This window comes from Schistocerca americana, chromosome 2 (assembly GCF_021461395.2).
Source record: "Schistocerca americana isolate TAMUIC-IGC-003095 chromosome 2, iqSchAmer2.1, whole genome shotgun sequence".
NCBI classification, from domain to species: Eukaryota; Metazoa; Arthropoda; class Insecta; order Orthoptera; family Acrididae; genus Schistocerca; species Schistocerca americana.
The window spans coordinates 726,486,742-726,501,262 of NC_060120.1; the positions used below are offsets into that span (position 1 = coordinate 726,486,742).

General features: G+C 36.9%; 1 protein-coding gene across 1 annotated transcript in view; it reads left to right on the forward strand.

Annotated features, from left to right (window-relative positions):
• LOC124594383 (EF-hand domain-containing protein 1-like) overlaps positions 1-14,521 on the forward strand; it is a 188,242-nt gene that overhangs the window by 110,166 nt on the left and 63,555 nt on the right. Inside the window, exon 7 of the mRNA XM_047132751.1 lies at positions 12,331-12,436. Within this exon, the coding sequence (XP_046988707.1) occupies positions 12,331-12,436 (106 nt within the window). The remainder of the gene's footprint in view (positions 1-12,330; positions 12,437-14,521) is intronic.

Consider the following 14,521-nt stretch of genomic DNA (forward strand, 5'->3'; position numbering starts at 1 on the left):
ATGCTAATTGAAATAAGGAAAAAAATCAATCAAGAAACACAGCTAGCATTTACTGGTTCTGTAAAAGATTTTGATATAGTTGACAGAAGAAGGCTTTGGAAAATCCTGACAGAAATTAACACCTTATCACACCTCATAAAAGCAGCTCAGAACATAAAGAACCAAAATGTAATTGCAATCAGAACTGGACAAAAGCTGTCAGAATGGAGACAAGTTGACTTAGTAGCTACCAGGTGTACCAGTATGAAATGAGCGTTAAGATACAAATGTGTCGATAGGGAACATTTGTTGTGAATGAGCCTTAATTTTTTTTTTGTTTGGTTGGTATGACATCTGTCAAAGATATTTAGTATACATCAAGTCATGGAACAAACAACATCATATGTTTTCATCGTGTTAACAATGTCGAATGTTGTACCAGAAAGTGATGATTTGCGGAAAGCATTGATTTTTTGTTTTCATTTGAAAAAAAGTGTTGCAGAGTCACTTTGAATGCTTGTCGAAGCATATGGTGATCATGCTCTATCAGAAGCAACATGCAAAAGATGGTTTCAATGGTTCAGAAATAATTATTTTGATGTAAGAAATGAAGAACGTGGAAGACCACCAAAAAAGTTCGAAGAAGCCAAATTGTAAGCAATATTGGATGAAGATGATACTTTGAGTCAGGAGATAATGGCAGCAGTGCTAAATGTTGCACATCAAACAATTTCTGACCATTTGAAAGCTATGGGAAAGATCCAAAAGTGTGGAAAATGGGTGCCACATGAATTGAATGAAAGACAGATGGAAAACCGAAAAACCATTTGTCAAATTTTGCTTCAAAGACATGAAAGAAAATAAATTTTGCATCAAATTGTTACTGATGATGAAAAAGGATTTATTTTAAGAATCCTAAATGGGAAAAATCATGGGTTAATCTGGGACAACCATCAACATCGACTGCAAAACCAGATCGATTCAGCAAGAAGACAATGCTCTGTGTTTGGTGGGGTCAGAAAGGTGTGGTGTGTCATGAGCTTCTAAAACCTGGTGAAACTGTGAATACTAATTGCTACAGACAACAAATGATCAATCTGAACTATGCATTGATCGGAAAAAGACAAGACTGGGTCAGAAGACATGGCAAAGTAATTTTTTTACACGACAATGCACCTGCACACAAAGCAAAACTGGTTCAGGATACAATCAAGACACTTGGCTGGGAGCTGCTACCCCACCCGCCATATTCACCAGACTTGGCCCTCTCTGACTACCATTTGTTTTCATCAATGGGATACGCGTTGGCTGAGAAACACTTTGATTCCTACAAAGAAGTCGAAAATTGGGTGTCTGATTGGTTTGTTTCAAAAGACAAACATAACGTATAGAAAGCAATGGTCAGTACTTTGAATAAAATGTTCTAATTCTTCAATTCAAAAGTAGTGTTTCATTTTCATACCGGTACACGTGGTAGACAAGGATGTTGCGTCTCACTGCTTTTGTTCAACATATTTATTATGTATGAGGTGTTATCCAAAATATCTGAGTATTTCATTACACTAGTCAAACCAGAAGCAGCACAGTGTTCTGCCACTAGATGTCTCAAGGCTCAAGTCTTAGCTACTGGGGCACACAGTTGTGAGTTGTATTGGTGCATGTCAGAATGTGTTTCACTGCCACTGTATATTTGGAAAAAGATCATATGAAGGAGCAACAAATTTTCATCAAATTCTGTTTCAAGGTGACAGAGGCACTTGGTAAGAGTGCACTGAGACAAGCAAGAACATATGAGTGGTTCAAGTGCTTCAAGGAAGACTGAGAATCTGTGGAAGATAACAAACAAAAATGGGAACAATGCTGGGATCATTGCATACATGCCTGAAGTGACTACCTCAAATGTGACAGAGGATATTAGGATGTAAGTATAATTTTCTGATTTTTATAATGAAATGACCATAGGCGTGTGTGATGTGATTCACAGAGACTGAAGGCAGACAATTCTCAATGTGTATGACAGACTTGAGCTATGTGTCCTCAGAGTATTTCGTGACACCATACATGAATAAAATGTTCTCGGTTTTCCAGACGCATCAATTTGAATAAAATCCTCGAGCTTTTGATGCTCATCTCTGCCATCATCATCATCAGGAGTTCACTGACTTTATTCGAATTGACGTGGCTGAGAAACCAAGAACATTTTATTCAGACTTGAACTGTCATACAATACTTGCAATGAACTGAACACGAGACTAATTGCAGCAAAGTTTGACCCTCGTCTCCTCGGTATCGACCAAAGAAACCTCAAGATTCAGATGTTCAGTGAGCTGCAACAAAGAGTTTCAGAGTGTACAAAATTCTTAGGCACAGTCATGACAGGTGATGATACTTGAGTCTAAGGTTATGACCCTGAAACAAAGCAGTAATCATCACAATTGCATCTTCTCCAAGGCAAAAAAAAAAAAAAAAAGCTCGACAAGTTAACAGCAACATGAAGTCAATGCGGATCTTTCATATGTGTGTGTTGAGGGAAAACGTTCAGCCAAAATGGTCAGTGCTGTGGAGAAAGAAAGGCTGATTGCTGCGTCATGACAATGCACCCATGCACACCTTCCTCATTGTCAACGTATTTTTGGGCAAAAACATCATGGCAGCAGCCCCCACCCTCCCTACTTAACAAACCTTGCCCTGTGTAGCTTCTACCTGTTTCTGAAGATGAAAATAGCATTTTAAGGCAATGTTTTGACATGACTGATGACACATCAGTGGAATTACAACAGGTCCTGAACACCCTTCACCCAGCGGACTTCCAGGAGTTCTTCCCAAAATGGGAACAATGAAATTCTTGGATATTTTGGGTAACACTTCACATTATAAATTAAAGTCCCCTACCACATTTTCCTGTCTGAATGTTCAGGATAATTTCAGCAACTACTGTAGGGAATTTCATTCGATTTTCTCCAATACATAGACTGGTTCACAAGAGAGGTTTGTTCGTATAATTTATACATATTTAGTGTAGATTGATTGAATTGTGGTTAATTAAAGTCCCCCTTACATTTTCTGTCTATACTTGAAGACCAATCTCATATCATTTCCATTAATCAAACGACTGGTTCACTGGTTTGCTAGGGAGATTTGTGTATATAACCTGGCCATAGATACAAAATGTTTTCCATGAAGATATGGGGTTGGTTGCAAGAACATAAATAAAATCATCAATGAATGGGGATAAAATCCCCATGCCAAAGTCAATATAGACAGTCAAATTAACAAAGACACTAATGTTTGTGAGATTACCAAGTACTTTTTGCACAATCCATGGATTATCTACAGAGATCAGTGTATTACATGCATGCAACAGCAAAAATGTGCAACATGGAAGCTCCCTCAATAAAACGAGTGCAGAAAGTTGAAATAAGCAGTTCTCATAATATGCTAAGATCAGCACATTCCTCAAACTGGGGAACTATAAAGAATGGGGTTCCACAAGGGTCAGTCTTGGGTCCTTTGTTGTTCTTAATATATATTAATGATTTGCCATTCTATATTCATGAAGAGGCAAAGTTAGTTATCTTTGCTGATGATACAAGTATAGTAATCACACCTGACAAACAAGAATTAACTGATGAAATTGTCAAGACTGTCTTTCAGAAAATTACTAAGTGGTTCCTTGTAAACGGACTCTCACTGAATTTTGATAAGACACAGTACATACAGTTCCGTACAGTGAATGGTATGATGCCATTAATAAATATATACTTAATCAGAAGCATGTAGCTAAGGTAGAATATTCCAAATTTTTTGGTGTGTCCATTGATGAGAGATTAAATTGGAAGAAACACATTGATCTGCTGAAACGTTTGAGTTCAGCTACTTATGCAATAAGGGTCATTGCAAATTTTGGTGATAAACATCTTAGTAAATTAGCTTACTACGCCTATTTTCACTCATTGCTTTCATATGGTATCATATTTTGGGGTAATTCATCACTGAGGAATAAAGTATTTATTGCACAAAAGCGTGTAATCAGAATAATAGCTGGAGTCCACCCAAGATCATCCTGCAGACATTTATTTAAGGATCTAGGGATATTCACAGTAGCTTCTCAGTATATATACTCTCTTATGAAATTTGTTATTAACAACCAAATCCAATTCAAAGGTAATAGCAGTGTGCATAACTACAATACTAGGAGAAAGGATGATCTTCACTATTCAAGATTAAATCTAACTTTGGCACAGAAAGGGGTGAATTATACTGCCACTAAAGTCTTTGGTCACTTACCAAATAGTATCAAAAGTCTGGCAGGTAACTAACAAGTATTTAAGAAGAAATTAAAAGAATTTCTGAATGACAACTCCTTCTACTCCATAGAGGAATTTTTAGATATAAATTAAGAAAAAAAAATTATAAAAAAATAAAAAAAATACAAAAAAATATTAACTTAAGTATGTTGTTAAATTAACTTAATTATGTCATGTATTGGAAAATTTGACTCGTTCCACATCATTACGAAATATCATATTCATGATCCATAGAACTAGTGTTAATCTAACCTAAAAACCAGTTATGGCCTTCATCAGGAAAGACCACAAGAGAATGGGAATTTTGACAGACAACACAGCCATTGAGCAAGTATCAGCATCCAAATACCTAAGGTACAACTTCACTTACATTCAGGAAAACAACATGCAACATAAAATCACAAATGTACAAAAGTCATAGGACTAATAAAAAGCATCTTTGGACCATCTCTTGCTCAGTGACACACTGGACTAAAACTAGGCTATACAGTGGTTGAACCAACCCTCTTGTAGGGCAGCAAAACTTGGACACCTCAGAGAGATGATGAACAGAGACTAATTAGTGCTGAAGTACTGCTCACGAGAAGAACAGCTGGCTATTCACTATGAGACAGGAAAATATCCAATGAAACCCTTAAGACTCTCAACAGAGTACAGAACATCTTGGAAAGACCTTTTACTACAGGTGAAGACTGGCCAGATCCAAAAAATCCTCAAATACCAACACAGAGAGGTAGAACAGATGCAGGAAGACCAGTGATGAGGTGGGCTGAGGCTATAACAGGTCGCTAGGCCTAATACTGGATAGGAAGAAGACATACAACAAGAAGAAGAAGAAGAAGAAGAAGTAGAAGCAGTGCTTATCATTGCTGGAAACTCCTTGGCAATTGTAAATATTCTTTTACTCCTGCCAGAATACTAATGTTCCAGGAACTCATACATGATGATGGGAGCTCCAATAACATTAGACTAGAAGGGTCTGAACAGCTTGACAATATATGCAAACAGTGATAAAAATTGGTAAAGCTATGCTCACAGCATTCTCAGTCCCGAACTGAGTGCATGCTAGTCTCGTAGTGTGGTATTGACATGACCATTTTGCATGCTGCTCATGCATCAGTAGAACCCTAAAGCCAATACTGTCATTTAGCAGTCAGTCTTTGGGTGACTCTTAATACTTTTAAGTCTGAAATGATGCAGACATTGATTCACCATAATGTATCCAGTGTGGATTAGTGAACTGCCCATCCACTTACAGAACCTTTGTTTGGCCAGTAATTGGCTCTTCAGTCTGGAATCTGTATTGGATAAGATTGATACAGGAAATAGAGAAGATTCAAAGAGGGGAAGCACATTTTGTTACAGGTCCATTTAGTAAGCATAAAAGCTTGGGGAAGGTATTCAGCCATCTCCAAAGGCAGACACTACAAGAGAGGCATTCTACATCTCACTGTGGTTTATTGTTAAACTTATGAGAGAATGTTACAGAACACCCTCCAAAGAGCCATTTAAGCCTCAGATACACATATAAAATGTTGTCAAACATTCGAATATTGCAATTTGATGTTAATTACTATGTGAATTATGCATCAGTTAATAAGGAAGTTCTGGTCAGAAGCCAAATAGGAAGCTCATGGCTACATCAGACTCAGGTATTCTTAATATCCAGATTCTGTAAGTGGCAGGAATATTTTTTATTAACACTGGAGCCTCTATTTAGCTAAATTCTTTAAATACTGCCAATGGTCACTATAATTTATGTCTGCCTCATATTCTGTTCACACAGTACCCATTATTTCATCAAAATTTACAGTATAATAGGCCAGCAATGTAAAATACTTGCAACATCATTTGTAATTAAAGAGAAATTATGCAGTCCTTTATTACAAATGTAAACATATACTGATTTTCATCCCTAGTAACCATTTTGAACTATGTAGCCATTATTAAATGAAAGTATATTTAATTTGTAGCTCCAATTTATACTTTTCTTATAAATTAATCAAATGTAATTCACATTATCAATTTCTATATATTATCTTGTTTCACACTTGTAATTTGTTTATTACACAATGTACCTTTACATCACATCAGAAAATAATGCACCTTAGTTACACTGTTCACAGTTGTCTATTAATTTTCTGTTGTAATTTTATGAATTTGCATCTTAAACAATATCAAATGTTACTAAAAGTATAAATAGACATGCAGGAGCACTGTCATTAAGCAGGCTGTAGCCAGTTTTCAGAGAGTCAAGATGTAGTCATTTCATAATGCCAGTTGTTCATTATTGCACACCAACCACACAATAATAAAATAATTCACTGCAACTTCTGAACTTTTATTGATGGTTGCACAATGTGGCAAGATTGCTACAACATATTGTGGACAACAGGAGGTCAACAGCAAAGCAGATATTAAGGTCTAAAAGTAGGGTATGAAATTCTACCACCAAGTTTACATCACCCAAGAACTTTATTGAAATTTTCACTCTAATTAGTTTCAGTCTAAATTTTTGGTTCAAGCACATTGAGTTCTGTAACTGGTGGGACACTTGTTTTATTATTCATTTTTGGTGAGACTACTCAATGAGATTTCAATGTGAACATTGCTGTTTAGCAGTTTTAAATAATTATACTTATTCACAGTCCCAGCAGCACTGTTACAAGCATATGCTCCTAGAGGAGCCAAACAATATATTGCTTCCTCATAAATACATCTCACAAAAAGGCCATGATATAAAATTATAGATCAGAGTTCACACAGAGGCTTACCAACAATTCTTCTTCCTGCAAATCATATATGATTGAAACAGGGAAGCAGCAAAGAGACAGTGGTATGCTAAGTACCTTCTGCCACAAACTGTAAAGTAGTTTGCAGAGTGTACATGCACTAGTAGAGGTAGAGCCATATTTGTTTCCTACAAAGCAATTCAACAAGATGGTTATCTTACAGAGGGTAACAATTGTACAGCAAAAATATCTGGAGTGGACTCTTTAATCCTCATCAAAATGCTTGTGTATATGTATGTACCAGTACATGCAAAAGTGCCCTGTAATACCATTGGAATAACTGCTATTATATATGTAGTAATAAAGGATTTATTTCACTGTTATCAGTCCTTCTGAACTTGGCATGAATTCCGTAAATGGTGGCACAAGGGAGGGCTTATTGAACCTGGGATGGGCCAATACAAAACATGAAAAGCATATTTCAAATTATGAGTCAGAGATGTAAAGATCTTGGCAAAAGAAACTAATGTACCCTGCAGTATAATAGACTGCATGATGAGTGCTTTAAAAATATTGTAATCATGACTTTGTAAACAAAGACTTGTCCTCTAGAAAATATGTTTGGTATACATACCTCTCAGCACGAATTAAAAGAAAAAAACATTTATATAACATACGAAATTGAATGTCAGTGAGCCCTCCTGCAGATTAGTTCTGCTTTTATATAATCAGTGATTCTCAATATGCTCTGACTACTGGAGGGAATTCATATTATGCAGGTTTTCATAGCTGGTACTTACAACCTTGGCGATCTCTATTGTATAGGCATCAGGCCATGGTGTAAGGCAAGTTTCTGTGCCCAGCATAAGAACAGTTCACATGGCAATTTAAATATGATATATAAAGATAAGGCAGAAAGTGAACAGACACACACACACACACACACAAACACACACACACACACACACACACACACACACACACACACACACACACAAAAGCACTGGTATAGCTACATTGTGCCAGTTGAAGGCTCAGTGTCTAAATTGCAATATTCGGCAGGTACATTGAGGTGGTTGTGTCAGGTGGAGTTGGTGAAGGGAGAAAGTAGGCAGAGAGTGAGAGGGAAGGTTGCGGAAGGGTACCTTAAAGGTCATATCGAGACAGCTGATGTTCAGGATAGGAATGTAGGAGAGAGAGGCAACAGGTGTATGGGAAATAACAGAGCAGAGACTATGGGGTAAATGTTGTGTGTGCAGACTGAGTAAGGTTGAGGACAGGACAGAAGTGGGTGCAGGACAAGGGATTAGCAGAGATTGAGGCCAAGAGGGTTACAGGAATAACTCCTATCCATGTAATTCAAAAAAGCTAGTGCTGGAGAGAAAGGATGCAGATGCCACAGGTTGTGAAGCTATTGGAACTGATCATGTTACGCTTAGCAGCATGCTCTTACCACTGGGTGATCAACTCTGCTCTTGGCCTCAATTTTGTGGTGGCCATTCACTTGAGTGGACATTTGTTTGGTTGTCATGCCACCTAAAATTCTGTGCAGAAACTGCAGCTAGTTAGCATACGGCATGGCTGCTTTCACAGGTTGGGATAGGATAAGCCTGTGGCAGGACTGTGTAGAATGTGCTGGGTGGTTAAATTGTAAAGGTCCTAGGTACCAAAAAAGCTTATGATCATGAATCAGCATTGTTTTAGAAAGCATCACTCATGCAAAACTCAGCTTGCCCTTTTCTCAATGACATACTATGAACAATGGATGAAGGGCAAGAGGCAGATTCCATACTTCCAGATTTCCAGAAAGCAATTGACATGGTGTCACATTGCAGGCTATTAATAAAGGTAAGAGCAAATGGACTAAGTTCTCAGAGATGTGAGTGGCTCAAAGACTTCTTAAGTAACAGAACCCAGTGTGTTGCCAGCCATGGCAGGTGTTGATCAGAAACAAGGGTACCATCAAGAGTGCACTGGGAAAGTGTGATAGGACTGCTGTTATTTTCTATAATCATAACTGATCTGGTGGACAGGGTGGGGTGACAGTCTAGGTTGTTTGATGATGATGCTATGGTGTACAGGAAGGTGATGAAGAGGAGTGACTGTCAGATGATACAAGATGACTTAGACAAAATTTCTAGCTGTTATGATGAATGGAAGGCTCTAAATTTAGAAAAAGGGAAGTTAATGTGGATGAGTGGGAAAAACAAACTCATAATATTTGGATACACCATTAATAGTCTTGTTGGACAAGGTAATGTCATTAAATATCTGTTTGGTACATTTCAAAGTGATATGAAATGGAACAAGCATGTGAGGATTGTGATAGGGAAGGCAAATAGTTGACTTCGGTTCTATGGGAGAATTTTAGGAATGTGTGGTTCATATGTAAAGGAGACCACATATAGAATGCTAGTGCCAGTTATTCTTGAGTACTGCTTGAGTGTTTGGGACCAGCAGCACATTGGATTGCAGGAAGACATCAAAGCTGCTAGATTTATTACCGGTAGATTCAAACAACGTGCAAGTGTTACAGAGATGGTTTGAGAATTCTGATGGAACCCCCTGGAGGAAGGATGATGTTCTATTTGAGGAACACTACTGAGAAAATTTAGAGAACTGACATTTGAAGCTGACTGCAGTATCATCCTACTGCCGCCAACATACATTTTGCATAAGGACCATGAAGATAAGAATGAGAAATTAGGGCTCACATGAAGGCATATAGATAGTTATTTTTCCTGCAATCTCTCTATGAGTGGAACAGGAAAGGAAATTACTAGTAATGGTATAGGGTACCCTCTACCATGCACTGTATGATGGCTTGCATAGTATATATGTAGATGGGTCTTTCACAATGATATGACCCATGTGGCAGGGACTTAAGGATGGACCAGGATTTTACAAAGATCGGGTGGGCAGCAGAATATCGCCTTAGGGTGGATGGCAACTTGGGTCATATCCCTGTGGAACATCTAAGTGGAAGACCTGTCTGATTGGTCCATATAGCATATCATACACCAGTCCCATTGCAGACTTATTCCATTCTATTAGAGGCAGGGCCACCTGTGAAAGCAGCATTTTTTAATGACCTCCTTTGTTATGCACATTTGGATGACCTTTAATTGTAATAAATGTTCATGGGGTAAAAAATATTGGCCAGGTCTAGTGGTAGTTTTAAAGAAAAAACATTCATCTTGTTTTTTGAGGATCTCCGTCAATCTGTTGCTTGAATTTCTTCACTCTGGAACCCAGATTCTCTTGTAGGTCTGGAAACCTAATAGATTGATGTGTTTCTTGAATAAAATAGATGACAAACTGATTCATATGTAATTTTCATATTTAATAGTCCTAAATGCCTTGCAGCCATTAATTACAATGTTCACTCAGCGAAATACATTCCATTTTTACACAGCTTGAATTTACAATTTATTGAACAACTGAGCACAACAGAAAAACTTTTCATCCCTCCTTCCTTCCTTTCTGCCAGCAAACACAACACTACTCACACCCAGTTAACATCATTCCAAAGTACATCAGTAAAGATATAGTCATACTAAGATTGAAACATAGAACATTAAACCAAAATTAATTTACAGAAAATGAAATTCACTCAACAGCACAATATGAAATTCACTCAACAGTGCAATAGAATGATTATGATAATATATATTCATATAAACAAAACTTTATCTTTTTGCAGTACAGTAATTTTATGAATTTTTTTTTCTTTTTCATCACAGGGGTTCAATTTTGCAAGATTTTTATAAAATAAGAATTTTTTGTATTTGTCTTTTTAATTAGGCATTTTTAGCTTGTTGAATAGTTTAGTATTAAGTATCAGATTTTAAATGTATTTTTCCAGTGTGAATTTTTTAGATAAATTAATTTTATAGCTGTCAGAGAAAAAATTTATAATTGTGTTAGCTCAATATATATTATTATAAAGTCGAAGTTTAAAACCTTTCAAATAAAATCAAAAAAAAAAAAAAAGATCATAAATTTGAAAATATACATGGGCCAGATGGCTTATTGCTCGCTACAACTGTCATATACCAATTTTCCTACAATTTATACACAGCATTTTATGTATGACCACTAACCACCTGTCCACCAAAATGACTTTGGCTAAGACCAGATTTGACCACCCAGTGGTGGACCATGCTGCTGCACACAAAATGCTCCATTTCAATGGCTAATTCATGACCTGTGGCATCTGGATCCTTCTTCCCCAGCACCCGTTTTCTGAACTATATAGCTAGGACTTGTCCTTGCAACATATCCTTTGTTCCTGTAATCCTCCTGGCCTCCATCCCCTCTACCCCTTGCCCTACATCTACCTCTACCCTGCCCCAGAACCCCAATCTCACTCATCCTGCAACAACAACCTATTCCCGACACCTTCCCTTCAAGCACTCCCAATGCACCCTTCTATGTTACTTTCATCATGCACTGTACATACTTACTGGTGCTGGTGACTGTGTTGTATTCATCCCCAATGCACCTGCTGCCTCTCCCTCCTGCATTCCAGTCCTGTGTATTGCTGTCTCCGTCTGAGGCATCAGCCCCCAATCCCCAACCCTCACTTCCATTTCCTGCCTCCTTCCTCCCTCCTCCCACTCCATGTGGCACAACCCATCATTCCAGACAACCTGCAGAACTGCAGACCTGGAATTGTGTATTCAGGCAGCACAAATTTACAAGTGTGTGTTTTAGTGCATATGTCTGTATATGTGTATTTTAGCTAAAAATGGGTTTGTCTAAAAGCTAGTGAAGTTTTTGGTGTTGTTTATGTGTTTCTCAATGACTCTGCACTTCTACTAGACAGTAAGTTGTTACCTTTATTCCTAAATTATTTACTTATGAAAATTTACTAGCTATATATTTATAGCCTCTGAGTATGTGTCCACCATTACAAGATGAAATGTAAAGTGTAAAGAGCATGGCATAATGCCCATAAAATAGAGTTACGAAGGATGCAAACACATAATAGTCTATTCAGTACCACTGTAGTGCAACAACACCTGTTTAGCTTGCAACACAATAGTGCACAAAATATGCAATGGCATATAAGAATACCACCCTTAATATCTTATGTAATGTGTAGCAATTGTCATCTGTGAACAGACTTTATTTACACACATCACTTTTCTTCACAAAAAATCTGGTTATTTTGCTCATGTAATGAATTTTATTCAACAAATTTCATTGCCTATGTGTTTATCTTAGTATGGTTAATAATGAACTACAAATTGTGCCCCTGCTGATGTGTGATTTGAAATATGTCATTTATATTCATTATTGTTTAACAGCAACATTTCCTTCTTCATATCTTGAAACGTCAGAGGCAGAAGTCACTGAATATTACACACCAGTGGATTTTTTAATTGGAAATACCGTTTCCATTTTTGGGAGAAGGTATGTTTAAAGTGCTTACATACAATTATCTGCATGTTTTGTGACTGCAGAAAATTCCAATAGTTCGTCTTTTAAGTGTAAACATAAAGTCATATAAAGAAAGAATGTAGACTTTCGTGAGTTGAGAAAATTAGTGTAATCATGGAACTAAGGTGTGGAGATAAGAGGAATGGCTGTAAATAAAACAACATTTTTTTTCACTTGCTTGAGTTAAAACAATACTCCCACTTGATATGGTTTATACATGGAATAATTGTGCTCTTCTATCTATACTAGTAGCAAATATTACTCACTTATTTTCTAGGGTAGGAAATTGAGCAGAGACAATTGTCATTAAATTTAATAATAATATTTCAGTAGTTTCTTACTTACCAGTTTTGTACAAATAAATTACTTTGTCTTTCAAAACTGATGTTTTATAATGCTAATGACTGTCCAGATTAGTGATATATAATCCTAGTGTTTCATCATTATGGCAGTGTGATATGGCTTGCTGTATAGTGGGTTTCACTGATGTGTATTCCAGTGTTCTACACATTGATACCAATCAATCTGTCTGCCTGTCACATACCTTGCCCAAGTATTCAACAGTATCTACCAAATTGTGAAATATTCGTAAACATACAGGTGTACATGATGTAAAATACTACAGTATAGATATTACTTGAGTAAATTTTCTTGCTTTAAGTTCTGTTCATTAACCTTAAAAGTAATTTTTATTCTTAATAAGAGGTAGTTCTTGCAACTGTTAGCAGCAGTTGTGTTCCACCCATTTGCATATCATACTCAATGATCCCCAAGGAATCTCTGGGAATCTTGTCAATTTCAGTAGTACATTTGCTTGGATATTTAGGTCTCAACACAGTAAGACATATATTACTCTCCAGCAGGGTACAACAGTTCCAGAATATTTGTTATATAGAGACAAGAGAGAGCTTTTGAGATGGCCTCCACCCTTAAATCTCGGGGAGGATTAAACTTCAGTCAGTTGTAGAATTAACATAAAAATAAAGAAAGATAAATTTCAAAAGGGGAAGGAAGTACATATTGAAGAAAGTTTATGGTAAGCTAAAGAAAACTACTATTTTCAGTTCAGCCTTTTCATTTCTGATTTATAAGGTGCATGCTACCATTTTGTTACTCTGTACCAGAAAGTGAAGCATAGCTTTGTAATCCAGTCACTTTACATACATATCACAGAATTTCTCTTGCTGAGTCACAGATAGGTGCAACAAAAAGACTGTCAAAAAGTGAGCTTTCAGCCAATAAGGCCTTCATCAGAAACAGACAACATACACAAACACACTCACGCAAACGCAACTCACACATACACATGACCACAGTCTCTGGCTGCTGATGAGACTGGCCTCAGCAGCCAGTAATTGTGATCATGTGTGTATGAGTTGCATTTGCGTGTGTGTGTGTGTGTTGGTGTGTGTGTGTGTGTGTTTTGTCTGTTCCTGACAGAGCTCACCATCTGACAGTCTTTTTGTTGTGCCTATCTGTGACTCAGCATCTCTGCTATATGGTAAGTAGCAACTATCCTTTTCATAATATTGTTACATTCCATCCTGGATTTTCCAGTATTTCTCTAAATATTTTCATAATTCCAGGCTTATATTTTGAACTCATTTGTAATGATGGGAATGAGTGAGTGGATATGAAAACTTTACATTGGAATGCTCTTTTGCTTCCTTTGTGATGAAAGCATAATATCTGATTATTTGTGTGCACATTTTAGGCCTACTTATAGAATTATCATCACAACAAATACATTGCATTTATTTCAAAATAATAAATCACTTGTGCATGTGTTTGAGAAAACCATTGTTTCTTTGCAATGTGCCATTGACAAGCCCAGGTACATGCAATTTTCCTTTCTGGTTTGAATTTCTAGCAATGCTTCTCATCCTCTTCAAATACATTCTCCAAATACAGTACAAGAGGATCACAGGAATTTAAGAAAATTGAGCATCCTATTTCAATTACACAGTGGTGTCCAGATTTTTCACTATGAGATCTTCATCGTGTTCAGAAGTAGGAAAGGACATCAAAAATACTATCCACAACCATAGCTAAGATCTT